Source organism: Schistocerca gregaria, chromosome 7 (assembly GCF_023897955.1).
Source record: "Schistocerca gregaria isolate iqSchGreg1 chromosome 7, iqSchGreg1.2, whole genome shotgun sequence".
Taxonomy (NCBI): domain Eukaryota; kingdom Metazoa; phylum Arthropoda; class Insecta; order Orthoptera; family Acrididae; genus Schistocerca; species Schistocerca gregaria.
This window is the reverse complement of record NC_064926.1, coordinates 164,688,101-164,707,429: the sequence shown is the minus strand read 5'-3', so window position 1 is coordinate 164,707,429 and position 19,329 is coordinate 164,688,101. Positions and strand designations below refer to the sequence as shown.

The 19,329-nt window shown below is 38.9% G+C and overlaps 1 protein-coding gene across 1 annotated transcript in view; it reads right to left on the bottom strand.

Annotated features, from left to right (window-relative positions):
- LOC126282233 (bumetanide-sensitive sodium-(potassium)-chloride cotransporter) overlaps window positions 1–19,329 on the bottom strand; it is a 584,688-nt gene that overhangs the window by 74,836 nt on the left and 490,523 nt on the right. Inside the window, exons 5-8 of the mRNA XM_049981810.1 lie at window positions 16,988–17,102; window positions 16,493–16,632; window positions 16,202–16,396; window positions 4,382–4,613 (exon numbers count right to left, since the gene is read on the bottom strand). Of these exons, the coding sequence (XP_049837767.1) occupies window positions 4,382–4,613; window positions 16,202–16,396; window positions 16,493–16,632; window positions 16,988–17,102 (682 nt within the window). The remainder of the gene's footprint in view (window positions 1–4,381; window positions 4,614–16,201; window positions 16,397–16,492; window positions 16,633–16,987; window positions 17,103–19,329) is intronic.

The following is a 19,329-nucleotide window of genomic DNA, read 5'->3' as shown; positions in this document are numbered from 1 at the left end:
TTACAGCACTACACAGCCCTCTGTTTCACCAATGCACCCAGTCTTGTTACTTCTCTCCTTTTTCACTACCCGACCCCCTTTCTCTCCAGCCCTCTGCGCAACCTCTCGATTGCACCTAGTTGCCCTATCCTTGCTCCATCTCATCCCTGCTCACTTCTGAAAGAAGCAGTTTACCAGCCCCACCATTTCCGTGCTATCCGTCCCCCTCCTTGCCCCTGCCTCCCCCATGACCTGATTGCCTCTCCCATCAAATGCTGCGCTCACGGTCTGACTTTAGCTGCCAGAGACTGTGGCCGTATCTGTGTGAGTTGCATTTGTGTGTGTGTGTGTTTTGTCTATTCATGACTAAGGACTGGTTGACCAAAACCTCACTTTCTGACAGTCTTTTTATTGTCCCTATCTGCGACTCCATATCTACACTATATGGTGAGTAGCAACTATCCTTTTCATAAACATTCCACGTGGGAAAAATATATCTAAAAACAAAGATGATGTGGCTTACCAAACTAAAGTGCTGGCAGGTTGATAGACACACAAACATACACACAAAATTCAAGCTTTCACAACCAACAGTTGCTTCATCAGGAAAGAGGGAAGGAGAGGGAAAGACAAAAGGATGTGGGTTTTAAGGCAGAGGGTAAGGAGTCATTCCAATCCCGGGAGTGGAAAGACTTACCTTTGGGGGAAAAAAAGGTCTGTCCCAGCACTACTCAGTTTTCAAGTCATTTCAACTGAGATAAAATGAATCTCACATAAGTTGTGTTGCTTCACACATGATAAGGCAGTATGTGAATGAAAATAAACTGAAGTTTAACTCCCAAAGTAAAATACCACTCACACAGGTCTCTGTCCCCCACGTACAGACCACTGTATTCTAAATAAGAAGAAGTGCACATATTTATTGAAAAAAGGAATATACCTACCAATAAGAATGCCAAACCTTCAGAAGCTACTGTGTCCTTGGTTGTATCACTTTAAAAATCTGATGTTTATGTGCTCAGTTTTCAAGTCATTTCAACTGAGATAAAATGCTTGAGCTTTCAACAGCTGTCACTGCCATTGTCCTCAGGAGTTAAACCTTCTGACCACCAGGGTAAGTCGTATACATGATCTCTCATGACCTTGTTGTTGAAGGGACGTTAAACACTAATCTGTCATCTCATATATATGAAACAGCAGCATCCTGAATGCTGCACAGATGTACTGAGTCAGTACATGCTCAGAAGGTGAGTTACACTGTCCATGACAACACCAGCCCGCTTGGGTGCAATTATGTCAAAAGATGTGGGAAGCGTGCACCATATTCGAAACTGCCATTCCTGCTGACCTGTAACTCATAAGCATTTTCTTCTGAATCTGTTCAAGGTCCAAAATGCCTCTCCATGTCCCACTAAGTGTGAAACCTTGTTCATCGTAATCAAATGTCAATTGCTTCTTTCTAGTGTAGAATCCCTGGCCCAAGATGCTCATCTCCTCAAATAATATTATGGGGTCATTCTACAGGTGATGTTCCGCCACAGTTGACTTGCCTAATTGTCTTTGTTTTACAGGACACTTACGTTCAGCACAGTGACTGAGCACATGGTTTGTCCTATGTACACACTCTTACCTACATCTGTAACAAGGCAGTTATGTTTACAATGAGCATTGTTACTTGTCCTGTAGCTGAGAACAAGCTTCTATCTTTAAATCTAAATAACAGGGTAATTTGTACAAACAATAGCTGCAAAATATGTTATCATCATCATCATCAATTGAAGACATAAAGTCTGTAAATGAGTCTATGATCCTATTGTGGCACTTTATTTATAAAGGTCCATCTTGACCACACAGATTTTATATTTCATTGCTACCGGTTTGGACTACTGCCATCTTCAGATCATAAAATATTCTGATGTAGGTTTCAACATCAAAAATCTATACATGCATGTACATAGTACATCATCATCATCATCATCATCATCATCACTGTCATCATCAGACCATCTTCCTTGATCTGATACGGTCTTGTGAAGTTCTCCTGCCACCTTTCTATTGGTCGACCTAGAGATCTTATATCAATCATCAGCTGGAAGTGTAGCAGATGTTTAAGACTTTAATAAAAGAATACACAACCCCACCCTGAACACTGATAGAGATCAAATGACACTGGTTTCATTACTGGCAAGAAATACCATCAAAGGGTAAACATACTGGGAAGTGAACATTAGAATTTCAAGATCTTTGAAGACTCCTTTGCAAAATGGTTTGGTACCTGTTTTACAACAGGCCAAAAACATAATTTGTTGCGAAAAGGAATAGGTATATAATCACTTCTATGTATATAGTGGCCATGGACGAAGTTTATCTTGTACAAATTCATGAGCACCTGAACAGTTTTGCATACAAGAGATAAGATTAGATTAATACTTGTTCCATAGATCATGAATCCGACACTTCGTAATGATGTGGAACGTGTCAGGTTAATAAAAGATGTCTGTACAAGATATTGTATTACACAAAATATTGCATGACACTAATGTTTAAGCTAGTCCCCCCCCCCTCCCCCCTTAATTTATATCTAAAAATTCAGCCAGTGAGTAGAAGGAGTTGTCATCTAGAAATTCTTTTAATTTATTTTTAAATGTCGGTTGAATATCTGTCAGGCTTTTGATGCTGTTTGGTAGGCGACCAAAGACTTTTGTGGCAACATAATTTACCCCTTTCTGTGCCAAAGTCAGATTTAACCCTGCATAGTGAAGAGAATCCTTTCTCCTGGTGTTATAGCTATGCACACTGCTATTACTTTTGAACTGGGTAGGATTATTAACAATAAATTTCATAAGTGAATATGTATACTGTGAGGTTACTGTGAGGATCCCTAGATCCTTAAATAGATGTCTGCAGGATGACCATGGGTGGGCTCCAGCAATTATTCTGATTACACGTTTTTGAGCAATGAATACTTTTCTACTCAACGATGAATTACCCCAGAATATGATGCCTTACGAATGCAGTGAATGAAAGTAGGCATAGTAAGCTAATTTACTGAGATTCTTGTCACCAAAATTTGCAATAACCCCAATAGCATACGTAGCTGAACCCAGACGTTTCACCAGACCATCAATGTGTTGCTTCCAGTTTAACCTCTCATCAATGGCCACACCTAAAAATTTTGAAAATTCTACCTTAGCTACAGACTTCTGTTCAAAGTCCATATTTATTACTGGAGGTGTGCCATTTACTGTACGGAATTGTATATACCATGTTTTATCAAAATTTAAAGAGAGTCCGTTTGCTGAGAACCACTTAATAATTTTGTGAAAAACATCATTTACAATTACATCACTTAGTTCTTGGTTTTTGGATGTTATTACTATACTTGTATCATCAGCAAAAAGAACTAGCTTTGCATCTTCATCAATGTGGAATGGTAAGTCATTAATGTATATCAAGAACAGTAAAGGACCTAACACCGAACCCTGTGGGGCCCCGTACTTGATAGCCCCCCCCCCCCCCCCCCCCCCAGTTTGAGGAATCAGCTGTTGTTTTAACATTACATGAATCACTTATTTCAACTAGTATTGTTTTGTGTCTCAACAGTCTGTACAGTATATAATCATATTTGCATTTCATTTGCAACTACGATAATGGGATTAAGTGCTAATAAGATTTTCTTTTGCAACTCACATCAATGCAAGGTGCTCACAAAATTCCAAATAGTTTAGTTACATATAAAGTTCTGATACATATATTATTAATGAACTGTGACAAAAACTTAAAATTATTCTATTCATTATTCAATCTGTTTAAATTCCACTGCAATGTGTGTGTGTGTGTGTGTGTGTGTGTGTGTGTGTGTGTGTGTGTGTGTGTGTGTGTGTGTGTGGTGTGTGTGTGTGTGATGGAGAGAGAGAGAGAGAGAGAGAGAGAGAGAGAAGCAGGGGGGGGGGGGATGCGCACATGTGTGGCTGCACAAATTTGTGCTATTTTTCCCCCTCTCCTCTAGAAGTCCTAGAAAGATTTAACCTCTACCATTAACAAATCTGATCTACTGAAACACTTACAGTCAGACAAATTATGGCCATCATGAGTTATAAATCTAATGTGTAGTTTTGATTAAGAATCTTCACAATATTATGCAAAACTTACATCACACTTCTTACATAATATTTAACAGTTGTGAAACTACAGAATTCATATACAAGTTAACAGACCAAACTTGAAAATAAGAGAAATGTTGTTGCTTCACAATTTTGGTACACATTTACCTTTCAGAAATAGAATATGAGAGATTTACTAAATACATAGTTAGCTGATGATAATGAAACAAAGTCATAAATAAAATTTTGAAGATTTTTTAAAATGTTTGTCATTCTACAAAAGTACAAGTCTGACTCACCTACAAGAATAAAGGCTATTGCAATGAAAAATGTCAACACATATCCTCTAACAGGTTCATTGTTTTTTCCATATCCTCTTCCAAACCATGTAATGTAAGGATACAACTGATCTTTACACAAAGCTTGAAACACTTTTGGAGCTGAGACTAAACTTGCCAGAGCAGATGACAAAGTTGCAGCAAAGCAACCAGCATAAATAAGAGGTCCAAAACCAGAAACCAGTTCCATCACCTGAAAAGGAACAGTTTTAATTTTCTGTAATATAATAGCATTCTCGTTTTAACTGTAGCATTACTGTCAAATAATTCAGTTAAGATTTAATTCCTATTTCTGAAACACAGTTACTTGGTTATTTCTACGTCTACATTTACATCTATAATCTGCACACCACTCTGAAGTGCATGGCACAAGGTACTTTCTATTGAAGCATTCCTAATACTGATTTGACATACTCAATCTGAAGATGCAATGATATAAGATCATTACTCATCTTAATGAAACAGTTGCAAATGTAACTGCCTTAGTCAGGTTATAATGTATTACAGTATCTAAATGTTCAATCAAGAACATGGTGCAGCCCTTATTTTGTTCCAATAACATGTTACTGTGAACAGTTCAATGATAGAGTTGTTCTTATCATGATCAACATCTGACCAACACCAACAACACTATTTCAGGTATACATGCCAAAGTCGCAAGCAGACGAAGAGACAGAGAAAATATATGATGATACTGAGTAGGTAGTTCAGTATGTAAGGGGAACTGCTAATCTAATAGTCATGGGGGATTGCAATGTGGTTGCAGGGAAAGGAGTAGAAAAAAGGGTTACTGGAGAATATTGGCTTAGTAGTAGGAATGGGAGAGGACAAAGACAAATTGAGTTCTGCAATAAATTCCACTTACTATTAGTGAACACACTGTTCAAAAATCACAAGACAAGGATGCATACTTGAACAAAGCCAAGAGATATAGCAAGATTCCAGTTAGATTACATTATGGTCAGGCAGAGATTCTGAAATCAGATGTTGGATTGTGAGGCATACAGATCGCAACTGTCGTACAATCAGCTTAACAGCTCAAGCTTCCAAGTTGCTGACAAGAACAACATACAGATGAATGGAAAAGAAAATTGAGGACCTATTAGATGACAATCAGTCTGGCTTTAGGACAGGTAAAGGCAGCAAGAAGGCAGTTCTGACACTGTAGTTGATAATGAAAGCAAGAGTGAAGAAAAATCAAGGCATATTATTCATAGGATTTGTTGACCCGGAGAAAGCATTTTACAATGTAAAAAATGATGCAAGATGTTTGAAATCCTGAGAAGAACAGGTGTGCGCTATAGGGAAAGATGGATAATATACAGTATGTATAGGAATTAATAGGGAACAATAAAACTGGGTGACCCAGAATGAAGTGCTCAGAGTATAAACTGTGTAAGACAGAGATGTAGTCTTTCACCCCAACTGTCCACTCTATACGTCAAAGATGGAAGTGAAGGAAAGATTCAAGAGTGGGAACTAAATTCAGGGTAGAAAGATATCAGCAATAAGATTCGCTGATGACACTGCTATTTTCAGCAAAGTGACGAAGAATTACCTGATCTGTTGAATGGAATGAACAATCTAATGCATACAGAAAATGGACTGAGAGGAAATCAAAGAAAGAGTTACAGTAATGAGAAGTAGCAGTATGGAAAACAGTGAGAAACTTAACATCAAAAATGGGGATCACATAGTGGACGAAGTTCAGAAATTCTGCTACATTGGCAGCAAAATAACCCATGATGGACAGAGTAATGAGGACAAAAAGGCAGACTAGCACTGGCAAAAAGGGCATTCCTGGCCAAGAGAAGTCTAAGAGTATCAAACATAGGCCTTAGTCTGAGGAAGAAATTTCTGAGAATGTGTGCGGAGCACAGCAGTGTATGGTAGTAAAACATGGACTGTGGGTAAACCAGAACAGAATTCATTCAAAGCATTTGAGATGTGCTGCTACAGCAGAATGCTGAAAATTAGGTGGACTGATAGGGTAAGGAATGGGGAAGTTCTTCACAGAATTGGTAAAACATGGAATGTATGGAAAACACTGACAAGAAGGGACAAGATGATACGACATCTGTTAAGGCATTAGAGATTTGCTTCCACAGTACTAGACAGAGCTGCAGAGGGTAAAAATTGAAACAGAAGACAGAGATTAGAAAACATCCACCAAATACTGTAGAACCCCTATTTAACGTTTTTCTAGGGACCAGAATTTTTTAACCTTAAATGGGAGTTTACCCTAGATCAAGGTTTCGATAGAAAGCAAACCTTTTCCAGAACTCTTTGCCTGTATTGACATAAATTGCACCAACACACATAATTTACACAATAACAACAATAAAACAAGGAGATACCTACCCTACACAATATACTGTAATTACAACTTTTTTTGTAGCACTAATACAGTAGTCAAAGTTCGTAGTTTCCCAGCACACTACAAAATTTAAACATCCACAAAATACTTACACAATTATAGTAATATAAGAAATTGAGTTACTTTTCCTATATGCAACACATGTTTACACAACTTTCACAGTGCCTCATTTTTTGAAATACCTGTAATCAAAAATGGTAGTCTGTTTTACAGTACTGTTGGAATTTAAGTTCAAAATGTCCATCTCCAATTGATTTACTCTGTCAATAACAGGATTGTCAACTTCAAATGCTGTGACAAATCTCCGGACAATGTCTATGCTGGCAGTAGCTTCACTGAATGATGGTGTTTCTATTTCTTCATCCCTAACATCATTATCTTCTTTGATATCTTCATCATTCTGCTTTACTTCATCTTCACAGATTTTCTCAACATCTCGGAGGCATATAGTGATGGCATCACCATCACAAGCCACAAATTCATCAAAAGTAATGGGTAAATTGTTAGACAGCTGCACCCAATCATGCATGTCCACTACTGCTTTGTCACCGCTTTCGTCGTGAGTGCTCATTTCATTAAATCCGGCCTTATGAAAGTTTCCTTAGTTACCATTTCCCAAGCTCCTTTGAGCATATGCATTGCTTGCAGGATGTTTAGTTTAAGCACTTCATTCCAATCAATAAAGGCAAGTGCCATAAGGACAAGAGCTTTCCGATACTTGCTTTTCATGCTATGAATAATCCCTAGATCCACGGGCTGGAGTCTGCTAGTGCAATTTGCAGGAAAAAAATGCACTTTCACATTCCGCAGAAATCCTAAGTCAGTTGGATGAGCAGGACACTTGTTCATAAAGAGAACAACCTTCCTGTTTCTACCACCCATTCGTGCATCAAAAGCTTGCAAGAACTTTTGAACAAGTCCGCAATCATCCAGGCACTCTTGTTGCTATTTTCTTACAAAGCAGCATAGCACTGTTCTTAAAGCACTGTGGTTTGTGGAACTTTCCAGTTACTATGGGATCCAGCTTCTCGCTGCCAACTGCGTTGCTGCATAAGAGAACAGTAATTTTCAGCTCGCTCATTCTTCCTCCATAGCATGCTTCTCCTTTAACACTTTAGGTTTTAGACGGCACGAGTTGGTAAAACAGGCTGTTTTGTCAAAATTGTACACATCCTGAGATTCGAAACCATTCAAGAGGAGTGGCAGCACCTCTTCTTTCCAGTGTTCAACACTTTCATTACTAACTGCAGCATTCTCTCCACATACTGCCCTGCAAGTTATCCGATACCGTTTTTTGAACCTATACAGCTAATCATTCGAAGCTTTGAATTCTCTTAGCCCAAGTTTCCCTGATATCATAGATGATTTCACTTTTATCAGTGCCACATCCATTGGTAAATTTTCAGCAAGTGCTCCATTGCACCAATCCCTTAGCTTTGATTCCATTTCTTTGTACGGCGACTTTTTAACATTTTTTCTCTGCTTTCTCCTTATTCTTCAATAATCCTGACAATGAAGACTGTGCAATTCCCAAGCGTCGAGCCATTTCACTTACAGGCACATTTGTGTTTCTCTCCACTTCCTGAATCAAGTTCATTTTCTCTGCGACAGACAGAGTTTTTCTTTTTGCTATCATTGTCAACAAATGTGAGTGAGCAAACTGATATACAGCTGGATTCTGCAAGCAATACACAAACTGATGCAAACTTGAGTAAACTGATACTATTCTGTAATGCTGCTATGACCATACAGACTTGGACAGAGCTCAGCCACGTGCAAGCATGCAAAGTGGCATGAGTGCTAGCATGCTGTACATTGTTAGTATTCAACCATGGTCGGCTAAGTTTGAGGTTCCTTGCTTGTAGCAAGGAATCAATATGGAAGATGATCAATTGCATTCAATATAAATGCTCGAGTTCATAGGTTCTTAAAGTCCGTATTACACGATGCTTACATTTGGAGGCAAAGCCTACGGAAGTTCCTAAAAGTCCTGCTAGAAGCCACTGCAAGTACTGTATCTACCTGATTGCAAGCCAACCTCATAATATGATGGATAGAGTACTAAGTGGCCCTACCTCTCAGGGATTTGGGACATTTAAAATTACAATTACATGGCAAAACACTGACAACAGTGAAAATTCACGATATCTATCGAAATCCAGTATTCTGGATCTACACGCACATGAGCTGTGAGCAATGATGTCACAGGTGAGCTCGTTGCACTTCATACCAGAACACAGTTGTGATTTTTCATATTTTCTTATTAAAGCTAGAGACTCCTTATCGGTACTTCTGTAGAAAGCATCATCCTCTGTGCCATCAAGCACATTAGAAATAAAGTACGTTTTAAATGTGTGACGAACAGTTTCACTTAGAAGACATTTCCAAGACTGACTAATGCACACGCACACTTGAGACAAGCTTGCACACTTAACATGTCCTGTAGGCGTTAACTGCCTATCTTCTTTCATTAGGCACTGTGTATACATACTGTATTTTTCTGTTTCCATAAAAGGTTCTATCCCCCGCACAGCTGGTGTACAGTGACCTGCTTATGAATCCAACACAACAATTCATGGCAAACCTATCAAGGTACCAGAACGATGTTGCCAAACAGGTCTGATCCACTCTAAAACCATGTCCTTCGTGAACCAGCCAATTTCGTTAGCACGTACAATAACATCTTTAGGAAACACTTTGGACTTTGGTAAAGTCTTCCATGTGAAATGAGTGGGTAGTTTATGGCCATCAGCTGTACAAGCCAGCATGAATTTCCGGTGCACAGTTTGATGATGTAGCGTTGAAATGCGACACGTTTTTCCCGTAATTTTCAGGCCCAATTGCGGCTCCCATTAAATTCCTGGATTTTCTGATGTGCTTTTACTTGAATTACAGTATATCTGCAGCTACAGGTAAGCACTGTCACTGCTTCCACACAAAATCGTCACTACGACTTCCAACTCATAGTGACAGCCATGTTTTGGTCCAGAAAGTGCTTTTCTGTTGCTGGAACAAGCTGAAAGTTGTTACTTTTGCCGTCTTCATGTCTTACCGAAGTTCAAAAGCAGACTGAAACAAACGTTTTTGCGAGCACTGCTCTCATTAGCTGGAGTTGTCAAACTGTAAAGCCACACTTATCAAGTTTCTTCAGAATGTCCATTTTGATGGTATATATGTAAAGAGTTTTTTTTTAATTGCTAAAAATATTTGAAAAATTGCTAAATTCACCCCTGATAAAAAATATTCCTTAACATTCATTACTCGAAACTAACACGACGGCTTCTGTGGTGGCTTCTAGTGGCAAAAAGCAGCAATAAAGGCCGCAAGTGCTTGCAGTCGCAACTAGCAGCAGTTTTCGGAACTTCTTAGGCTTTGCACCCAAATGTAAACTGCAGGTGCTTTTTTGGATTCTGAAAACCAGAAAAAAAAGTGCAGCTAGCATTCGGGCTGCAAAAGCCACTATTGTATTGTTTTCAATATTTAATATTCCTAACGCTAAATGTGGGTTTCGTCGTAATGCGAATTACGTTAAATCGAATATAAATTTGCATTGCACTTATTGAGTAATTTTCAGGACTTGAAATTTCTTCCATTAAATGCGGGTTTACACTAAATCGAAGTCACACAAAATCGGGGTTCTAATGTAATTGAGGATGTAGGTTACAATTGCCACTCTAAGATGAAAAAGTTGCCACAGGAGAGGAAATTGTGATGGACCAGATCAAAGTAGTTGAAAGACTGATGGCTTTTTTTAAATAAATAAGTGTACAAATAAATAAAAAATGTTTCAGGGTTTTGGCAATAATATACTGTGTTGAATTGACAATGGCCAGTTTTGATTAATAATATGATTATTTCATTTTGTTCTAACTTAAAATATCAGTCCATGCATAATCTGCAATTAATAATAACAATAATTCATTGTTTTAAGTCACATGAGTCCTCTATTTGTCATATGAAAGTGTGTTAATTAATATAAAACAGAGTTAAGATGATTGTATATTGAATAATTACTGCATACATGAAAGCCTTCATCAAATTTCAAAATAAGAAAGACATTTCATAAAATAAAAATTATATGAAAATTATGTGAAAATAATTTTGTATTTCAATCAATTTAAAGAAAATTGTTGATTCACTTGTCACACATATTCTGCAGAAAAGTTGTTCATGTGTAACAAGTATAACTGTTATAAGATATGTATTGACCAATAAAATATTGTAAATATTTAGAATTCCAACTTTGTGTTGGAAAAAGGATCAGTGACTGTATTTAGTTTTATTATTTCTTTATTCTTCTGTCTTAGTTGCATTGACAATTTGGATTAATTGTGACTGGTTTTGCATATGCCCAATTGTTATCAAACCATTACCTGAGTGGTTATGAAATGATTAATAACATTTGTACATTTTCAGCTATTTACATCTGTTCAACTTTGAACATTCTGTGTTATTAATGTAAGTGCCTACTATGCACTACACACTAAGGACTGTCCTTAATGTAAGCACCTATTATACATTATACTGGAGTGCAAAGTGGACACTTATTTTAAGGACCCAGAGAGCTCAAAGTTCAACAGTTAGGCGTAGCTCAAAATGTACAAATGTTATTTCATTGATCGTTTTATAATCACTCAGGTAATGGTTCATTAAGTAATGGACATGTCTGAAACCAGTCGGCATTAATCTGAATTGTCAGTGCAATTGATATGAAAAAGCAAAGAAATAATAAGGCTATAAATATGAAGGTGGCTATGACCACATGGCTTTAGTCTTAGTTTTAGTTCACTTATGAATGAATAGTTCACTTACGTCTTAGTCTTAGGACTCGTTTAATATTGTCATACTCTTAGTTTTGACTCAGTGTTTGTTTGACATAACAGGAATTACTCAGTTTTTAATGCTTTAATGAGTTTTTGTGGTAAACACCAGAAATGAAGTCAAGCAGAAATGTTTTAATTTTTGTCTGCCCATGTATGAACATTCCAGGATCAGATCTCATCCCCCAAGAAAGCTAAGTACATTTTAATTTTTTTTTTAATTCTGCTCTGCAAATATTATTAATGCACTAAATTAGCAGTAATATTTTATACAATGCACATAATATATTCAGTAATTAAATGCAGCATCTAATTTACGAATCCTGTGTGTGTGTATGTGTATGTGTGTGTGTGTGTGTGTGTGTGTGTGTGTGTGTGTGTGTGTGTGAGTGTGAGTGTTAGTTTCTGCAAAAAAGGAAGTTTAATGCCACACTCACCCTCCACCCCACACCTTGTCCTACACTTTCACTACCACATCTCACTTTTTTGTTAGTTGAAACATTTGATGATATTTCCTGTTTTGTTAACATTCCACTAAGTCATTACAAATTTCAGTAATACTGAATTCTGTTCTGCTCAACCATAATCCCTACTGAATGTGCTGTTTGATCTCCTGTAGTACAAAGCATTGCTATGTTTTCATTTTCATCTTACTTTCACTTTAAGTAGCATATTCTGTCATCAACATTTTCTACAATTTTTTTCTGCTTTTCAGAGCAGCTGTTACTATTCCAAATGTGTACTGTAACACCTCTCATGTTCTTCCATCTCTGACACAAACGTGCAATGAAAATAAGAAACCAAACTTCTAAAAACTGATAAACTTACCCATTACAGATTACTACTCATTCAATCATTTATCAAGTTTTGTAGATATCATCATGAAGAAAAACCTTCAGGAATGTGGAGCAAGTCAGTGTGTGCATTAACAAAAGACAAACATATCAAAAAACTTAACATCTATTTCATTTTAACCATAAACTATTACAGTACTCCTTAATGCTATTCATGTTTATGCCAGTTAAATTTAATCAAATGAATGAGAGAGATAGAGGTCTTACTTTTTTATAAAAAGAAAAGAGCTGCCTTGTCAGTTATATCAAACAGCTGTTGTTCATTTCACATTGTTACCATAATATTTACTTGATTACTTTGGAATTTTTCAAAGAAAGTAATCAGCTGCACCTTTCAATATGATGAGTCCTGTTTACAGTACATTACTACTTCTCACACTGCTTTACAACTAATGTGGCTAACAGAACTTTTGCATCCTTGAGTATAGATATTCAGATAACTTTTAAAAAGAGTTGCTTGTGAGATATGTTTTTAAACTGGTTGCATTTCCCAACTTCGTGCTTTATGTTAGGTGGGAGCTTGTTGAACACTTTTGTGCCAGAGTACATAAGAAAAAATTACTCTTGTGAATACATTGTTGTCTTTTGGTCTTGACACCATAACTGTTGGCTTAATAACCCATGAGATAAATGACATGTTTAAAGGTTAAGGCTTGCAAATCATACCACACTGTGATTATATAAGCACATTCCTTGAGATACTAACAGTTTCTGTGTCTTGTTAAATCTATAGTTTTTGTGACAATCCTACTCAACATTTAGTTATTTCCATCATACAGGACTTGGCTAAAGTGACTACTGATCTTCACTGATAATGAAGGCCCTATGAAAGATCAGGATCTTAGTGTCCCATTGATGTTGCTAATTTAGAGACAGGTGCAGAATGAAATAAACTGAGACATGGTTGACGGTCCCATCTTGAGTTTACCTTGTTGTGACTCTCCGATTATTCAAAGAGCCGCCGCACAATTACGCGCGTCCTCTACATGCGGCGCTGTATGCCAGCCATGCAGCAGCCACGCCACCTAAGCGGCCAGCCAGGCAGCGGCCGCTAGACTTGGACTCAGTGTTCATTCGAATGTTACCTTGTTCACATGTCTTGCTTTGTTAATTTGCTCAGTGACTTATATGTGTTGTGTCATTTTGAAATATATGTGTTCAACTTGACGTTATAACAACTGGCGATGAGGATGGGATTTTCCCTTTTCATCGTTGACTCACAGGTTACCATGGCTTGTGTCAAGAAACTATTGCAAGGTCTCATTGAACAGCAAATGCTTCTCACATCGGCGATTCGTGATTTCGTCGTGGCATCAAATGCGAGACATTTCTCGTCATTGTCTATACTTCCTTTTCCTCCTTACGATGAGACGGCGGAAGACTGGTCTGATTACAAAAAACGTATTTGACAGCACTTCTTGGTATTTCATGTCACGGACGAACAAACATGTAAGTCTCTGTTCCTTTCATGGATTTCACCACCAATGTATCGGTTGTTGTCGCAATTGGCGCCTTTGAAACATCCTGCATCTTTGTCCTTTGCTGAAATGTGCTCACTTCTGTCTATTTTAAAAAGCAAATGCATGTGGTAGCCTCCCGTGTTGCCTTTTATCGTTGTCAAAAACAACTGCATCAGTCCTATCGTGCTTGAGCTACTGAACTACACGGCCTCAGTCAAAAGTGTCAATTTGTTACTGACGTTCACAAAGAATCCTATGCCGATTCCACGGTACAGGATGCTATTATCTGGTCAGCGCCCGACAAAGAAGTTCGGCAACATGCCCTTCAGTTGGCAAATCCGACTCTAGACGAAGTTCTATCCATCGTGCAGTCTTTTGAAATTCTCACGCCGCTGGGACGCAAATAGAGGTGTGGGGTGACGTCAGGGAAATACAACCTCTGTGCGCTGTTGATGATGCGTGGCTCGGGATCTTGACATCTCTCATTACTCACAACGCAGCCCTCTCACTGTCATCTTGGTGCGGTGCCAGTACAAGAACGGACGCCACCAGGAGACATGCCCATGCAGGAACCGGATGACCATCATCTGTCGGAGCCAATCTACTCGCCTCCTTCTCCTACGGACTCCGACACATCGTCCATTTCTCCTTTTATGTCAACTGGACCTGCCGCAATGGGCAGATTGGTGCACAGGGCCCCAGCAGATTCGACCCCTACGTCTCCTGTCATCTCGAACCGTTATCATCGGGGACACTTCCGTCTGTACGGGAAGCCTCCTCCTTGAGACTTTGCGGCCAGTCAAACAACGCCTATGGACGTTAGCAATCTCCAGGCCACCTCCATCACGACCAGTGCAAACATTTCAAAGGGGGGAAAAGTGTTGTGACTCACCGACCATTCAAAGTGCCGCCGCGCAATTACGCGCGTCCTCTACATGTGGCGCTGTCTGCCAGCCACGCAGCAGCCGCGCCACCTAAGCGACCGGCCAGGCAGTGGCCGCTTGACTTGGACTCAGTGTTCATTTGAATGTTACCTTGTTCACATGTCTTGCTTTGTTAACTTGCTCAGTGACTTATATGTGTTGTGTCGTTTTGAAATATATGTGTTCAACTTGACATTATAACACACCTCAAGAGGTTTAAACAAACCATAGGAAACATAATCAAGATGAACATACATAGAACTGCATCCCATTTCTCCTGAAGATGAGCCCACTGTCTTAACTGCTGTGCAACATTTCTCAGTTTAGCTGCTCATATCCTGTGATAAACTGTGCAAGCAGCCATCACACATAACACTGCTGCCCTTGATGTGCCCAATACATTGGCAGACTTTGATGCATTTGTATTAGCTCGGAAATCAAAATTTGCTACTATTCTTCCACTGACCTTTTAACTGTGGAATTAATATTTGACCCAAGCATAACATTTATCTTGTAAAATACTCTTCTTTTTCTAGCACATTGTACACCAACATGTATCTTTTCATTATTTTGTTACTTATGTAGGCAATTTCCAGAGACAAGTACACCACACAAATAATGTACAGCCTTTCACTCTGTACAGACTTGATTTTTTTGTGAAATAACAACTGACAACTGCAATGGCCAAATGATCAGCATTATCTTCTCTCAAAAATCCATTGTCCCAGTAAACAAGTGTTACACTCATTAAGAAAACCAACTAAGTTTTTTTTTTGTTGTAGATAAAAATAAATATTGAAGGATGGAAGCTGGTACTATTGTTTACACAAGCTCTGTTGAAGATAACTACACTGGTTATCTTTGTCACACCTTATTAAATTCATCTTTTCTCATAAGCAGTATGGGACCTCACTTGATCAGACACACTGAGTGATATGGGATTCAACATAAGATGTTACTACATAATTCGTGGTCAAAAATAACATGACATCATCTTTCCTAACCTGTTGGTCACATACCATACACTTCATGTATTTTTCACCAACAGGAATACATCCACATAATTCCAAACTGGATACTACAACAAATGTAAAATTTATGGAACTTGGCTACAGAATCAAAACTGTAGAAATAAATTGTAAAGTTGCAGATGTCTTCTGCAGCTCTTCACATCAGAACCTATCACAGCAATTCATTCATATTTTCAAACATATCAATTATTACTTAAACCAAAAAGTTTGTGATCATCTCTGATGGGCACATAACAAAAAATATTGAGTACAAGATCTGCAATATAATGTCTGCCATACAAGTTACACTAGCTGAAAATAAAATTTTTGTACTCACTGTAAAACTGTTTTGTAACCCCCAAGCACACTTAGTGCCAGTACAATTCAAAAATGTTCCATTTATATAATCTTCCACACTGCCTGTTGCATCACGGGCAACACAGGCTCCTGCCATAAATGCCATGAGCAAATAGGAGATACTTGTTATTAAAATAGAAATAAGTGTTCCCTTTGGAATTGCACCTTCTGGGTCCTGTAAAATATTACAAGTAATTAGGTTTACCCCATGAGGAATATTAAATCACATGCATTAATTAAAAGCCAGAACAACATAAGAATATTATCACACCTTTAAATCTCCTGATATATTTGCACCAGCCAAAATTCCAGTAGCTGCTGGGAAGAAAACGGAAAATACCGAAAAAAAGTTTTGTTGCATTCCTTCACTGTATCTATAATCTGGATAGAAGTTCTCCTGTATCAGTGAGGCTAAAACCAAGGAAAAACTTTCTGTAGAAAGTTATCAATGTAATTCCTAATTAGGGTTGGAAACAGATAAGGCAAAATTTTTAAAAAGAGAGAAAAGGCAGGAAACTCAGACTGCAAAGTATTGGATAACTACAATTCAAGCGTAAAAGATTTTAAGTTGACATCACAAAACAGCACCAGTTCAAATGATGGGTTATTGACAGTTACTATTAGACAAGTAGTTATCATATTTATCTCACTGTACTGCTGTTTTCTGCTTCTACTTTTGAGTTACTACTATATTCAAGTTTTGTAACTATTGCATTAAATGTAACAAAAATACATATAATATTTCTTTTTACATCTGTGATCTTACCATTATATCCCAAAAAACCTTTAGCAATTGACTCCTCGTTCTGTGGTCCAATAAATGTTCCTATCATAAAGTCGACAATGGCGACCAGCAAAATAACAAGCAGTACCATTTGTGCCTGCAACAAAAATTCATAATTTATCACTACTTGTTTCTCAATCATACAAAGTTTCATTCCTAACGAAAGGCTTCACCTTAAGCTCCACATAATAATGGATTCATCAAAGATCTACTTTCCTTCTTCTGATCCCTGTAATGGAAACACATTTTTGTTAACAATCTCACCAACAAAAACAAACTTAAACCCAACACTGAGCCTTGCCTCTCCCAGTTGATACCACCATCCGCCTGTGAACCTCCCCCTCTCCAACCTAACCACCCACTGGTTACCTTCCAGGAGTTTCTAATCTCCAGCTTGTTTTCACCATCCTTCTCCACAGCTTTTCCAAAGTATGCAAACCTCTCAACAGAAGAAAGAATGACCCTCTGTAACCTCAAGACAGACCATCATTGAATCATCATCCTTGCAGACAAGGGTTCCATCACTGTTGTGATGAATCCAAGTGACTACCTGACAGAAGGCATCTGCCAGCTATCTGACTCCTCCTCCTACTAGTCTTGTCACACTGATCCCACTCCACAAGTCCAACACAGCCTCCAGTCCCTTCTCAAATCTCTAGGCCGATTTAAAAATCTTTCCCCTGAATCCATCTCCCTCCGTACACCCATGACCCCCACACATCCACATGCTACATGCTCCAAAAAATCCATAAACCCAACAATCCTAGCCACCCCATAATAGCTCGTTACTGTGTTCCCGTTGTTAAATCTCCACAATTGTCAAAAAACACCTTCAAGCAAGTGCTCGCAGCCAAGCCAGGTCCATTAAAAGTAAAAACCAGTTACTGCAAAATGTAACAGGAAATCAGGTTTTCCCATAAAGAATATTAAATCATGTGCATTAATTACATTCCAGTACAACAGAGAGGTAATATCTCACTTCTATTTCATTTGCACTTCCTTAATTGTCAAACTCTGTAGCTGAGCTGTTGGAGTGGTTGGAGTAGTTGACTGTCATGAAGGCGACCAGAGTTCAATTCTAGGTACAGCCATGGATTTTTCCTTGGTGAAAGGACTAGAACAGGATCCACTCAGCATTGTAATGCCAGTCAAGGAGTTACTTGAGAAGTAGTGGCTCCAGGGTTTGCAAAGCCAGCAACAAGGGGAAGAATGGTGTGCTGACTGTACGCACTCCCATACCACATCCAAATGATGACATCGGCAGATGATCCATGGCAGTTGGTCAGTACCAATTAATCCATATGTGTTCAGAATGATGAAATTTTCCTTTTTACTTCCTTCACAGACTCTTCATCACCACCACCCCATTACCACCTGGATCCCTACTTGTCAATCCTGATGCCACATACCGGTAGATCACCATCCACTGACCCATACCCTTGCTGTTATCAAACACTACCTCACCCAACATCCCTCTGAATCCAAGCACATTACCTTATACCATTATATAACTAACCAGCAGGGATACGACTTCCTAAAATCCTGCCCCGAAATGAGATCAATCCTTCATGAAATCCTCCCCACTCCACCAAGAGTGTCTTTCCGCCGTCCACCTAACCTTCGTAACCTCTTGGTTCATCCCTATGAAATCCCCAAACCACCTTCCCTACCCTCTGGCTCCTACCCCTGCAACCGCCCCCGGTGTAAAACCTGTCCTATGCACCCTCCCACCACCACCTACTCCAGTCCTGTAACCCGGAAGGTGTACACGATCAAAGGGAGAGCCACGTGTGAAAGCACCCACGTGATTTACCAACTGACCTGCCTGCACTGTGACGCTTTCTATGTGGGAATGACCAGCAACAAACTGTCCATTCGCATGAATGGACACAGGCAGACAGTGTTTGTTGGTAATGAGGATCACCCTGTGGCTAAACATGCCTTGATGCACGGCCAGCACATCTTGGCACAGTGTTACACCGTCCGAGTTATCTGGATACTTCCCACCAACACCAACCTATCCGAACTCCGGAGATGGGAACTCACCCTTCAGTATATCCTCTCTTCTCGATATCCGCCAGGCCTCAACCTCCGCTAATTTCAAGTTGCCGCCACTCATACCTCACCAGTCTTTCAACAACTTCTTTGCCTCTGTGCTTCCGCCTCGACTGACATCTCTGCCCTTACTCTTTGCCTTTAAATATGTCTGCTTGTGTCTGTGTATGTGCGGATGGATATGTGTGTGTGTGTGTGTGTGTGAGTGTACATCTGTCCTTTTTTTCCCCTAAGGGAAGTCTTTCCGCTCCCGGGATTGGAATGACTCC